At 45.3% G+C, this 13,783-nt stretch overlaps 1 protein-coding gene across 3 annotated transcripts in view; it reads right to left on the bottom strand.

Annotated features, from left to right (window-relative positions):
* The window catches only part of TBCE (tubulin folding cofactor E), a 73,258-nt gene that overhangs the window by 24,916 nt on the left and 34,559 nt on the right, over positions 1 to 13,783 (bottom strand). For all 3 annotated transcript variants that reach the window (XM_039464299.2, XM_074385340.1, XM_039464300.2), the window contains exons 4-5: positions 11,094 to 11,279; positions 2,139 to 2,227 (exon numbers count right to left, since the gene is read on the bottom strand). In XM_039464299.2, coding sequence (XP_039320233.2) covers positions 2,139 to 2,227; positions 11,094 to 11,279 — 275 coding nt within the window. The remainder of the gene's footprint in view (positions 1 to 2,138; positions 2,228 to 11,093; positions 11,280 to 13,783) is intronic.

Below are 13,783 nucleotides of genomic sequence, written 5' to 3'. Positions count from 1 at the left end.
TTTTTTTGAGACGGAGTTTCTCTCTTGTTGCCCAGGCTGGAGTGCAATGGCGCGATCTCAGCTCACCGCAACCTCCGCCTCCTGGGTTCAGGCAATTCTCCTGCCTCAGCCTCCTGAGTAGCTGGGATTACAGGCACGCGCCACCATGCCCAGCTAATTTTTTGTACTTTTAGTAGAGACGGGGTTTCACCATGTTGACCAGGATGGTCTCGATCTCTTGACCTCGTGATTCACCCGCCTTGGCCTCCCAAAGTGCTGGGATTACAGGCTTGAGCCACTGTGCCTGGCTATCCATGGGAAATTTCTTAATAGAAACAGGATCTAGCTGTCACCCAGGCTGGAGTACAGTGGCATGATCATGGCTCATCACAGCCCCGAACTCCTGGGCTCAAGCAATCCTGCCACCTCGGCCTCCTAGTAGCTGAGATAACAGGTACAAGCTACCATATTCAGTTTTGTTTTAATTTTTTTAGAGACAAGGTCTCGCAACGTTCCCAAGGCTGACCTCAAACTCCTGGCCGCAAGTGGTCCTCCAGTCTCAGCCTCCCAAAACGCTGGGATTACAGGCATGAGCCACCATGTCCATCACGGAAATTTTAACTTACCTCCTACATTTTTGCTGTCGGCAGAAAAGCAACATATGACAAAAATAACACTAATAAGAGAAAGTAGAGAAAAGAGATTCCAAAATTCAGAAAGAGTCTGTTTTGGGGAATTACAACAAACTGCATTCAGCTGCATGAAACCAGAACCAGAGTCTTTCCTACTAATAAGAACTACATGGCCGGGCGTGGTGGCTCAAGTCTGTAATCCCAGCACTTTGGGAGGCCGAGGCGGGTGGATCACGAGGTCGAGAGATCGAGACCATCCTGGTCAACATGGTGAAACCCCGTCTCTACTACAAATACAAAAAATTAGCTGGGCATGGTGGCACGTGCCTGTAATCTCAGCTACTCAGGAGGCTGAGGCAGGAGAATTGCCTGAACCCAGGAGGCGGAGGTTGCGGTGAGCCGAGATCGCGCCATTGCACTCCAGCCTGGGTAACAAGTGCGAAACTCCGTCTCAAAAAAAAAAAAAAAAAAAAAAAAGAACTACATGAGGCCAGGCGTGTGGCTCACACCTATAATCCCAGCTCTCTGGGAGGCTGAGGCGGGTGAATCACCTGAGGTCAGGAGTTTGTGACCAGCCTGGCCAAACGGCAAAACTCTGTCTCTACTAAAAATACAAAAATTAGCTGGGCATGGTGGCGGGCACCTGTAATCCCAGCTACTAGGGAGGCTGAGGCCAGAGAATCACTTGAACCTGGGAGGCAGAGGTTACACTGTGCTGAGATCACACCACGACAGTCCAGCCTGTCTCAAAAAAAAAAAAAAAAACCTGCATGAGAAGGCAGACCAGGGCTGCCGCAGGGGCTCCGGGACACAGGAGCCCAGATTCCGTATCCTTTGCTCTCCCAATCTGTATTAGATGGCTTTCTTCATACTTGCAGGACAGCTGCCGAAACCCTGGGCACTCCATCTGCTCAAGGCAGGCGGAAGAGTAAAAGCAACAGGCAAAAGGCAGAGACCAACCAAGCGTGCACTATTTTTTTTTTTTTTTTTTTTTGAGACAGAGTCTTGCTCTGTGGCACAGGCTAAAGGGGAGTTGGGCAATCTTGGCTCACTGTGACCTCTGACTCCCAAGTGAAAGCAATTCTCCTGCCTCAGCCTCCTGAGTAGTTGGGATTATAGGTACGCGCCACCACGCCCGGCTAATTTTTATATTTTTAGTAGAGATGGGGTTTCACCACGTTCTCCAGGATAGTCTTGATCTCCTGACCTTGTGATCTACCTGCCTTGACCTCCCCAAAGTGCTGGGATTACAGGCATGAGCCTCCATGCCTGGACAAGTGCGCCCCTTTCAAGGAGCCTGGTCTAGAAACTTCCACCACAGCTGGGGAAATCATGCTGGCAAACCTGCCAGCAAAGGGGTCTGGGAACGTATATAATTTATCTGGGCCCCAACTGCACCAAGCAAAACCCAACTGCATGAAGAAGGACGCTGTGAAGGGTGGAGATGGGTGGGCAGCTAGCAGTCTCTGGCACAGGCATCCCATCCAAAGCCAGATTCCAGTAACAAGCTCTCAGTGAAAAGGATACTGGGACATGCCTCAGCAACTCCTCCTTTCTCGCCAGCACAACTTACTGCACAGTTCCTCAGAGAAACTTCTTGCAACTTGCTCAGCTGACTGCATGAAAAACAGAGTTCACATGGACACATAAGCATGTATGCTATCCACTGGCCCTTTAAAAAATTAAACAGCATTTCAGACATAGAAAAGGGTACCAAAATAATATATAAATACCAGTAACCACCACCCAAATTAAGAAATAAAGCATTAAAAAAAGATAAAAAGCACTACAAACATTACAAATGCAGCTGAAGTCTTCTGTGTCTCTCTCTATAACACAATTCTCCCTCTACTCCCCAGGGGTTACTTTTTTTTTTTTTAAGATGGAGTCTCGCTGTGTTGCCTAGGCTAGAGTGCAGTGGCACGATCTCGGCTCACCGCAACCTCTGCCTCCCAGGTTCAGGCGATTTTCCTGCCTCAGCCTCCGGAGTAGCTGGGATTACAGATGTGCACCACCATGCCTGGCTAATTTTTGTATTTTTAGTAGAGACGGGGTTTCACCATGTTGGCCAGGCTGATCTCGAACTCTTGACCTCAAGAGATCCATCCACCTCGGTCTCCCAAAGTGCTGGGATTACAGGTGTGAAGCCACCATGCCCGGCCTTCCCCAGGGGTAACCTTATACTACATTTGATGTTTATTTAATCTAAGCATTTCTTAATATTTTTGCCATATATTTCCTTATTCCTAAACAAGTATGGCATTTTGGAATATTCTGAAACTTGATATAAATGGCATTCTACTCTGCAGAGCCTTCTGCAGCTGACCTTTTCCTCAACAGTCTATTGTTCAGAGGCGAGGTCTCGCTGCGGTGACACACGGCACTCCAGAACATTCCTCTTCACACCTTACAGTGTTGGTTATAGGAACAGACCGCAGTGAATGGAGATACTTGTCTGGCACCTATGCACGTAGTGCAGAAGTACACGCTACGGAATGCTTCTTACACTCACACGTAAAAGCCTCCCGAAGGTACTTCCTAGAGAGTGTGCCAGCTTCAGCATTACCAGATGCTTCTGGCAGCCATTCGTTACATACAGAGAATCTGTGTTTTCTATTCACAAAAAGAATCCAGCTGGGTGTGCTGGTTCACGCCTGTAATCCCAGTACTTTGGGAGGCCGAGGTGGGTGGATCACAAGGTCAGGACTTCGAGACTATCCTGACCAACATGGTGAAAATCCTGTCTCTACTAAAAATACAAAAATTAGCTGGGCATGGTGGCATGTGCCTGCAGTCCCAGCTACTCATGAAGCTGAGGCAGGAGAATCACTTGGACCGGAAGGCAGAAGTTGCAGTGAGCTGAGATCACACCACTGCAACCAGGCTCTCCAGCCTGGGCGACAGAGCAAGACTCCATCTCAAAAAAAAAAGAATCCATGTATATACCAGACTACCTGGGTTCAAATCCAAATTCTACCATCTCCTTTGGCTTCGGGCAAGTGATTAACAACTCTGCACCTCAGACATATCTTTAAAAGGCTGTGGTGTATGCAGAAGTTCACAGCAGCATTATTCCTAACAGTCAAGAGGTGAAGCAACCCGTGTCCGTACTGTCCGTCAACAAATCAAAGGACAAACAAAACGCGGCGCGCATATACAATGCAATATTGTGTGAACTTAACAAAAAGGAAGGAAATTCTGACACACGCCACAGTGCGGAGGAACCTTGAGTGCGCTATGCTAGGTGACATAAGCCAGTCACAGAAGAACAAATACTTATGTGAGGTTCCAGAGTAGTCAAATTCATAGTGACAGAAAGTAGACTGGTAGTCGCCCAGGGCTAACGGGAGAAGAAATTAGTAGTGTTTCAGTAGACATAGAGTTTCAGTTTGGGATGATGAAAAAGTTCCAGGCTAGGCGCAGTGGCTAACACCTGTAATCCCAGCACTTTGGGAGGCCAAGGTGGGCAGATCACAAGGTGAGGAGTTCGAGACCAGCCTGACCAACATGGTAAAACCCCCTCTCCACCAAAAACACAAAAACCAGTCAGGCATGGTGACACACACCTGTAATCCCAGCTATTCAGGAGGCTGAGGCAGGAGACTCATTTGAACCCAGGAAGTGGGGGCTGCAGTGAGCCAAGATCATGCCATTGCACTGCAGGCTGGGCAACAGGGAGAGACTCCAACTCCAAAAGTAAAATAAAGTTCTGGACACTGGTTACACAACATTATGAATATAGTTAGCACTAACTGTAATTACAAATGGTTATCATAGGAATATCCGGCTCCAGGCTCCCCTCCCACAACAGCATGGGAGCCGTCTCTCTCGCTTTCTAATAAATCGCTCTCCAGCCAAAAAAAAAAAAAAAGTTATGATAAATGTTATGTGTATTTTTACTACAAATTTTAAATGCTAAAATAGTATTAGCCAGTTAATATTTGTGCAGTTCTCAGAAGACGGTCTGACACACTGTAATTCACTTGATAAGTATTTATAAAAATAAAACCGGGCCAGGCGCAGTGGCTCACACCTGTAATCTCAACACTTTGGTAGGCTGAGGTGAGCAAATCACTTGAGGCCAGGAGTTTGGGACTAGCCTGGCCCACACGGTAAAACCTGATCTCTACAGAAAAAAAATACAAAAATTAGCTGGGCGTGGTGGTGCACACCTGTAGTCCCAGCTGCTTGAGAGGCTAAGGCAGGAGACTCACTTGAACCTTGGAGGTGGAGGTTGCAGTGAGCCAAGATTGTGCCACTGCACTCCAGCCTGGGCGACAGAATGATACTGTCTCAAAAAATAAAAAATAAAAATTTTAAACCTAACAATGTTTGGGAGAAACACCAAGATGAAAATGCAAGGCATGAATTCTTACAATCATGAAAAACTAGGGTACAAAAGGCAGCAGGAGAATTCATAGGTAGAGGGTCTCAAACTTTCTCAGGCCACAGGACCATTAGGGTTTCAGTAATTTTTTCATGGTACTTGGGCCAAACTAAATACTTCACAGTTCCAATTAAGTACGTAGTTAGGACAAAATAACTTAACCATTACTTATTCCTATTCACTCAGTGTCTGCTGGGCGCTGCTCAATTTCCCACACCCTGGCATCAGACTGGACGCCACCAACTCCATTTCCTCTTCCACACTGATTTAAGAGATAGTTGCTTTGTTATAAAGCAAATATTTTTATTGATGCATGATAGATGTACATAAATACATGCATTTTATTGCAGCAATCACCCAGAAGCCAGCTTTGTAGGCATATGACATCACAGAAAAGAACTACAGGAATCTCACGAAACTACTTCAAACTGTAGTTTTCACTATGTCCAACAGATGTCGCTCCTTCCCTCTAAAATTTAAAATTGCCTACCTTGCCAGGACAACTTGACACTAAGCGTGGGGACTCAGATCTCAATCGAAGCATCACTCCAGAGCCAAAGCCATCTCCAGAAGCCATACATAATGGTTTTTTTTTTTAAATTTGTTTTTGATTATGAATGTCTTCTCTTAGTGATATAATCTCAAAAATGCTAGATTTTATTGAGGAGATAAGACAATGGCTTAAAGGTTTCAACACCTAACAATGACAGCTATCATTAATTGCAGGATCTCATTTGTTATTCACAAGAGCACTTATATCTTAGGTTTTATGTTGTAACTGAAGAATCTGAGGCTTAGAAACAATAAGTAGCTACCTCTAACTTCTGTCAGTCAAAGGTGCCTTAGCTGACGTTTGAACCCAGCCTAACTTCAACAGTGGCGACATTCTACCAAGCTGTCTCATACTATTTACTAAGCTCCAGCCAACATATGAGATTGCTCCAGAATCTCTAAAATTTTATCTTTTCAATCAAGAAAGGCACTAGCTAATTATTAAATGCAACGATACCCAAAATGTAAGGTCATTTAAAGAAAAATTCATGAGTTACATAGTACTTCATAAACTAGGGGATGAAAATCTGTTTACAATTTGTTAATATTCTTAGAGCCTGGCCAGGTGCGGTGGCTCACGCCTGTAATCCCAGCACTTTGGGAGGCCGAGGAGGCAGAACACAAGTTCAAGAGATTGAGACCATCCTGGCCAACGTGGTGAAACCACATCTCTACTAAAACACAAAAATTGGCTGGGCGTGGTGGTGCACGCCTACAGTCCCAGTTACTCGGGAGGCTGAGGCAGGATAATTGCTTGAACCCAGGAGGCAGAGGTTGCAGTGAGCCAAGATCACACCACTGTACTCCAGCCTGGCGCCTGGTGACAGAGTGAGATTCTGTCTAAAAATATATATATATTCTTAGAGCCTATAATATTCTCTAAAAAGAGATTAGCCGGGCACGGTGGCTCAAGCCTGTAATCCCAGCACTTCGGGAGGCCGAGGCGGGTGGATTACGAGGTCAAGAGATTGAGACCATCCTGGTCAACATGGTGAAACCCTGTCTCTACTAAAAATACAAAAAAATTAGCTGGGCATGGTGGTGCGTGCCTGTAATCCCAGCTACTCAGGAGGCTGAGGAAGGAGAATTGCCTGAACCCAGGAGGCGGAGGTTGCAGTGAGCCAAGATTGCACCATTGCACTCCAGCCTGGGTAACAAGAGCGAAACTCTAGTTTCAAAAATAAATAAATAAATAAATAAAATAAAAAGAGATTAGCCAATTTTTAAAAAATTCTTCTTTTGGGTAAGAGATATTTAAATATTTGGTGTTTTTTGTTTGTTCCTCTGTTGAGACAAGGTCTCAATATGTCACCCAGGCTGGAGTGCAGTGGTGCAATCATGGCTCACTGTAGCCTTGACTTCCAGGGTTCAGGTGATCTTCCCACCTCAGCCTCCCAAATAGCTGGGACTACAGGCATGCACTACCACACCTAGCTAATTTTTGTATGTATATATGTATGTATTTATTTATTTGTAGAGACAGGGTTTTGCCATATTGCCCAGGCTATTTGTATTTTAAATGGGAAAAAATATCTTCTTGCACTAATAAGAGTAAAAAATAAAAAATAAAGGGAAGAACTCTAACCCTATGAAGCATATAATTCTTTAAATCCAAGTAAATCAGTAGGATAAACAGTAAAAACTGTTCATGATAGTTTTTTTTGTTTTTGTTTTCGGGTTTTTTTTTTTTTTTTTGAGACAGAGTTTCGCTCTTGTTACCCAGGCTGGAGTGCAATGGCGCAATCTCGGCTCACTGCAACCTCCGCCTCCTGGGTTCAGGCAATTCTCCTTCCTCAGCCTCCTGAGTAGCTGGGATTACAGGCACGAGCCACCATGCCCAGCTAATTTTTTGTATTTTTAGTAGAGACGGGGTTTCACCATGTTGACCAGGATGGTCTCGATCTCTCGACCTTGTGATCCACCCGCCTCGGCCTCCCAAAGTGCTGGGATTACAGGCTTGAGCCACCGGGCCTGGCCTTTGTTTTCGTTTTGAGACAGAGTCTCATTCTATCACCCAGGCTGGAGTGGAGCAGCACGATCTTGGCTCACTGCAATGTCCACCTCCCAGGTTCAAATGATTCTCTTGCCTCAGCCTCCCAAGCAGCTGGGACTACAGGCATGTACCATCACACCCAGCTAATTTTTTTGTGTTTTTACTAGAGACAGGGTTCCACCATGTTGGCCAGACTAGTCTCAAATTCCTGGCTTTAAATGATCCTCCCACCTTGGCCTCCAAAAGTGTTAAGATTACAGGCGTGAGCCACTGCACCCAGCCCACTGATGATACTTAAGCGGTGGCATTAGTCATGATACTTTTATCTTCAATTTGTAATTTCTATATTATCAACAATAAATGTATTTTCTTTTATAATTAAAGGAAGTCCATTTGTTCCTTTAAAATTCTTGATTTATTCTGAGATTTTTTTGAGACACAGTCTTGTTCTGTCATCCAGGCAGGAGTGCAATGGCACAATCTTGGCTCACTGCAACCTCTGCCTCCCAGGTTCAAGCAATTCTCCTGCCTCAGCCTCCTGAGTAGCTGGGATTACAGGTGCCTGCCACCATGCCTGGCTAATTTTTAATATTTTTAGTAGATGAGGTTTCACCATGTTGGCCAAGCTGATCTCAAACTGCTGACCTCATGATCCACCCGCCTCAGCTTCCCAAAGTGCTGGGATTACAGGCGTGAGCCACTGGGCCCAGTCAAGATTTTTTTAAACGGGTGCCATGTATACTAAAGAGTAGAGGTGCCAAGAAATGTATTTATTTTACTTTCAACATTGTCCTCATATGCACTTTTATTAATAACAATAACAAAAGATAGCAAAGAAATTTACTTTGGAAAAAACTATATCTTAATTTTTTTTTTTTTTAAAGACGTGGTTTTGGGCCGGGCGCGGTGGCTCAAGCCTGTAATCCCAGCACTTTGGGAGGCCGCGGCGGGTGGATCACGAGGTCAAGAGATCGAGACCATCCTGGTCAACATGGTGAAACTCCGTCTCTACTAAAAATACTAAAAATGAGCTGGGCATGGTGGCGTGTGCCTGTAATCCCAGCTACTCAGGAGGCTGAGGCAGGAGAATTGCCTGAACCCAGGAGGCGGAGGTTGCAGTGAGCCGAGATCGCGCCATTGCACTCCAGCCTGGGCAACAAGAGCGAAACTCCGTCTCAAAAAAAATAAATAAATAAATAAAGACGTGGTTTTACCATGTTGATCAGGCTGGTCTTGAACTCCCGACCTCAGGTGATCCGCCCGCCTTGGCCTCCAAAGTGCTTGGATTACAGGCGTGAGCCACTACGCCTGCCCAATTCTTTTAGAGACTGAAAGAAAATATATTGCAGGCCTACAAGAGGCCATAAATTTGGCCGGGCGCGGTGGCTCACGCCTATAATCCCAGCACTTTGGGAGGCCGAGGCGGGTGGATCACAAGGTCAAGAGATCAAGACCATCTTGGTCAACAAGGCGAAACCCCGTCTCTACTAAAAATACAAAAAAATTAGCCGGGCGTGGTGGTGCACGCCTGTAGTCCCAGCTACTCGGGAGGCTGAGGCAGGAGAATTGCTTGAACCCAGGAGGCGGAGGTTGCAGTGAGCCAAGATCCTGCCATTGCACTCCAGCCTGGGTAACAACAGCGAAACTCCGTCTCAAAAAAAAAAAAAAAAAAAAAAAGACCATAAATTAATTCTCACAGTGGCCACCAGGGGTCCTCACCCAGCTACCTCACCCAAGTCACCACAGTAAGCTGCAAGGCCTGGCCAGTTCTTGCGCAGCCAGACTGGTTTTGTGTAAATATTAACTTCCTCTCTCTTTGATTCAAGCAGTTCACAGAATGACTGGTAAGCCTCCTTGTACAATGTCACAATATACAGTTTCAGAGAAAAGAGAATGTTCTCATGCAGCAGTTTTAAAATGCACTATTTTAAGGCCGGGTGCAGTGACTCACACCTGTAATCCCAGTGCTTTGGGAAGCCAAGGTGGGAGGATCACTTGAGCCCAAGAGTTCAAGACCAGCCTGGGCAATAGAGCAAGATCCTGTCTGTATAAAAATAAAAATAGGCCAGGCTCGGTGGCTCATGCCTGTAATCCCAGCACTTTGGGAGGCCAACGCGGGAGGATCAAGAGGTCAGGAGTTCAAGACCAGACTGGCCAACATGGTGAAACCCCATCTCTACTAAAAAATACAAAAATTACCTGGGCATGGTGGCTCATGCCTGTAATCCCGGCTACTTGGGAGGCTTGAGGTTGGAGAACTGCTTGAACTGGGACCCTGGAGGCAGAGAATGCAGTGAGCGGAGATCGCGCCACTGCACTTCTGCCTGGGCTACAGAGTGAGACTCCATCTCAAAAAAAAAAAAAGAAAAAGAAAAAGAAAAATTCAATAAAATAAAATAAAATGCATTATTTAGAGCCCATATCCCAAAAATTCTGAATCAGCAGATCTGGAATGGGACAAAGGATGCTGCATGTTTCACAGCTCCCCAGGTGACGAAGTTGTGCAGCCAGAGGCAGAAACTACTCCCTACTATTAATAGATGGCACCGCTGGGCATGGTGGCTCACACCTATAATGCCAGCACTTTGGGAGGTCAAGGTGGGTGGATCACCTGAGTTGGGAGTTCGAGACCAGACTGACCAACGTGGAGAAACCCTGTCTCTACTAAAAATAAAAATTTGGCCGGGCTCGGTGGCTCAAACCTGTAATCCCAGCACTTTGGGAGGCCGAGGCAGGTGGATCACAAGGTCAAGAGATCGAGACCATCCTGATCAACATGGTCAAACCCCGTCTCTACTAAAAATACAAAAAAAATTAGCTGGGCATGGTGGCACGTGCCTGTAATCCCAGATACTCAGGAGGCTGAGGTAGGAAAATTGCCTGAACCCAGGAGGCAGAGGTTGCGTTGAGCCGAGATCGCGCCATTGCACTCCAGCCTGGGTAACAAGAGTGAAACTCCGTCTCAAAAAAAAAAAAAAAAAAAAAAAATTTAGCCGGATATGGTGGTGCATGCCTATAATCCCAGCTACTGGAGAGGCTGAGGCAGGAGAATCTCCTGAACCCAGTAGGCGAAGGTTATGGTGAGCCGAGATCGTGCCACTGCACTCCAGCCTGGGCAACACCAGGAAAACTGTGTCTCGACCAAAAAAAAAAAAAAAAAAGGATGCCACCAGTACGCTCCAAGGCACAGGGAACAATTCAGACTGCTGTTTCCACTCCCAACTTACCATCACCATGAAATAGAAAAGAACACAAATGTCAGCCTTAGTTACTTAATTAGACAACACAAGATGATATGATGTGAATTAACAACAATGGACCAATAAATGTTTCAATTGCAAACTGGAAAAATATACCAATTTTGTGCTAAAATAAAAATTTTTATTTCCCTAAATAATCCTTGGATTCCTCAGATTTTGGTTCAGTTTCTGTGGAAAGCATAAACCGGTTTAGAAGCAAAGTCTTTAGCATCCACACACAGCCACGGAATTTCAATTCTGAACCTTAATAAAACCATAAAGTCAGCTCTGCCATTATAAATTCCACTTACCTTTGCTGTTTCATAATAGAGTCAAAACCAATAGTCTCCACAGGTTTATTTCCAATTGTAACAATTTGTTCTTTTCCATCTTCCTCCAGTTCATCTTCTAACACATAGCGGTTCTTAACTGCAGTAAGAAAGTCTGTTCCAAAATTTACCTTTTTCGGACGAATAAATGATCCTCCTGTTGGGTGCCTGGAAAAGAAGAGCAATGATACACAGAAAATATTACCCACCAAGAAAGGCCATAAATGCAATGGTCTGGAGGTCTTCGAAAATTTCTATATGCTAAAAAATCAAAATTAGCATAAAAGAGAATCTAATATACTAATATATAATCAGTATGATTCACCATAAAGGGTTATGAGCTTATGCAAGCATGTTAAATGCCTATAAACAAACAAGTAATAAGAAACTGACAATTCACATTCAAAAAAAAACAGAAGTATTAAATCCATGGGGGTGGCCAGGCACAGCCACCTCCGTGAATTTTTATTTTCCTATTAAATAATAGAATTTTTATTTTTCTATTAAAAATGCAAAAATTTGGCTGGGCGCGGTGGCTCAAGCCTGTAATCCCAGCACTTTGGGAGGCCGAGGCGGGTGGATCACGAGGTCAAGAGATCGAGACCATCCTGGTCAACATGGTGAAACCCCGTCTCTACTAAAAACACAAAAAATTAGCTGGGCATAGTGGTGCGTGCCTGTAATCCCAGCTACTCAGGAGGCTGAGGCAGGAGAATTGCCTGAACCCAGGAGATGGAGGTTGCAGTGAGCCGAGATCGCGCCATTGCACTCCAACCTGGGTAACAAGAGCGAAACTCCGTCTCAAAAAAAAAATAAATAAAAATAAAAATAAAAATAAAAAACATAAAAAATAAAAATACAAAAATTTTCTATTAAAATACAAAATTAGCCCGGCATGGTGATGTATGCACGCCTGTAGTCCCGGATACTAGGGAGGCTATCAGGAGAATCGCTTATCACTTGAACCTGGGAGGTAGAAGCTGCAGTGAGCGGAGATTGTGCCACTGCACTCCAGACTGGGCAGCAGAGCAACATTCCATCTTTTAAAAAAAAAAAAAATTGTAGGTGAATTACATACAAAATTTTTTATTTATTTATTTTTATTTTGGTAACAGAGCAAGACCTTCTCACTTAAAAAAAAGAAACAGTGGCCGGGCGTGGTGGCTCACGCCTGTAATCCCAGCACTTTGGGAGGCCGAGGCGGGTGGATCACAAGGTCAAGAGATCGAGACCATCTTGGTCAACATGGTGAAACCCTGTCTCTACTAAAAATACAAAAAATTAGCTGGGCATGGTGGCGCGTGCCTGTAATCCCAGCTACTCAGGAGGCTGAGGCAGGAGAACTGCCTGAACCCAGGAGACGGAGGTTGCAGTGAGCCAAGATCGCGCCATTGCACTCCAGCCTGAGTAACAAGAGTGAAACTCCATCTCAAAAAAAAAAAAAAAAAGAGGCCGGGCGCGGTGGCTCAAGCCTGTAATCCCAGCACTTTGGGAGGCCGAGGCGGGTGGATCACGAGGTCAAGAGATCGAGACCATGCTGGTCAACATGGTGAAACCCTGTCTCTACTAAAAATACAAAAAAAAATTAGCTGGGCATGGTGGTGCGTGCCTGTAATCCCAGGTACTCAGGAAGCTGAGGCAGGAGAATTGCCTGAACCCAGGAGGCGGAGGTTGCGGTGAGCCAAGATCGCACCATTGCACTCCAGCCTGGGTAACAAGAGCGAAACTCCGTCTCAAAAAAAAAAAAAAAGAAAAGAAAAGAAACAGTGAACTCTATAAATTGCTCAAAATTGTATTATAAACACTATTTTGGCTTACCATCATTAATTTTTTTTTTTTTGAGACAAAATCTCCCTCTGTTGCCCAGGCTGGAGTGCAGTGGCTTAATCCTGACTCACTGCAACCTCTGCTTCCTGAGTTCAAGTATTTCTCCCACCTCAGCCTCCCAATTAGCTGAAACTACAGGCATGTGCCACTACACCCAGGCTAATTTTTATATCTTTAGTAGAGACAGGGTTTCACCATGTTGGCCAGGATGATCTTGAACTTCTGACCGTAAGTGATCCTCCCACCTTGGCCTCCCAAAGTGCTGTGATTACAAGCATGAGCCACCATGCCCAGCCTACTTTAAAGAAAAGGGGTCTCTGTCACCCAGGTGAGTGCAGTGACACAATCATAACTAACTGCAGCCTCCAACTTCTGAGGCTCAGGCAATGCTCCCTCTTCAGCATCCCAAGTAGCTAAGACTACAGGTATAAGCAACCATGTTCAGCTAACATTTTCTGTATTTTTTTAAGAGACAACATCTTGCTATGTTGCCCAGGTGACAGTCATTAACTCTTAAAAAAATGAGACCTTCTTAGACGTCACCATAATTTTGGCCAGGCACAATGGCTCATGCCTATAATCCCAGCACTTTGGGAGGCCGAGGCAGGCGGATCACCTGAGGTCAGGAGTTCAAGACCAGCATGACCAGCCGGGCGCGGTGGCTCAAGCCTGTAATCCCAGCACTCTGGGAGGCTGAGGCGGGTGGATCACGAGGTCAAGAGATCGAGACCATCCTGGTCAACATGGTGAAACCCCGTCTCCACTAAAAATACAAAAAATTAGCTGGGCATGGTGGCTCGTGCCTGTAATCCCAGCTACTCAGGAGGCTGAGGCAGGAGAATTGC

The sequence above is a fragment of the Saimiri boliviensis genome, chromosome 14 (genome assembly GCF_048565385.1).
Source record: "Saimiri boliviensis isolate mSaiBol1 chromosome 14, mSaiBol1.pri, whole genome shotgun sequence".
Classification (NCBI taxonomy): domain Eukaryota; kingdom Metazoa; phylum Chordata; class Mammalia; order Primates; family Cebidae; genus Saimiri; species Saimiri boliviensis.
Note: the sequence above shows the minus strand (reverse complement) of the source record. Positions and strands in the feature narration are given on the sequence as shown.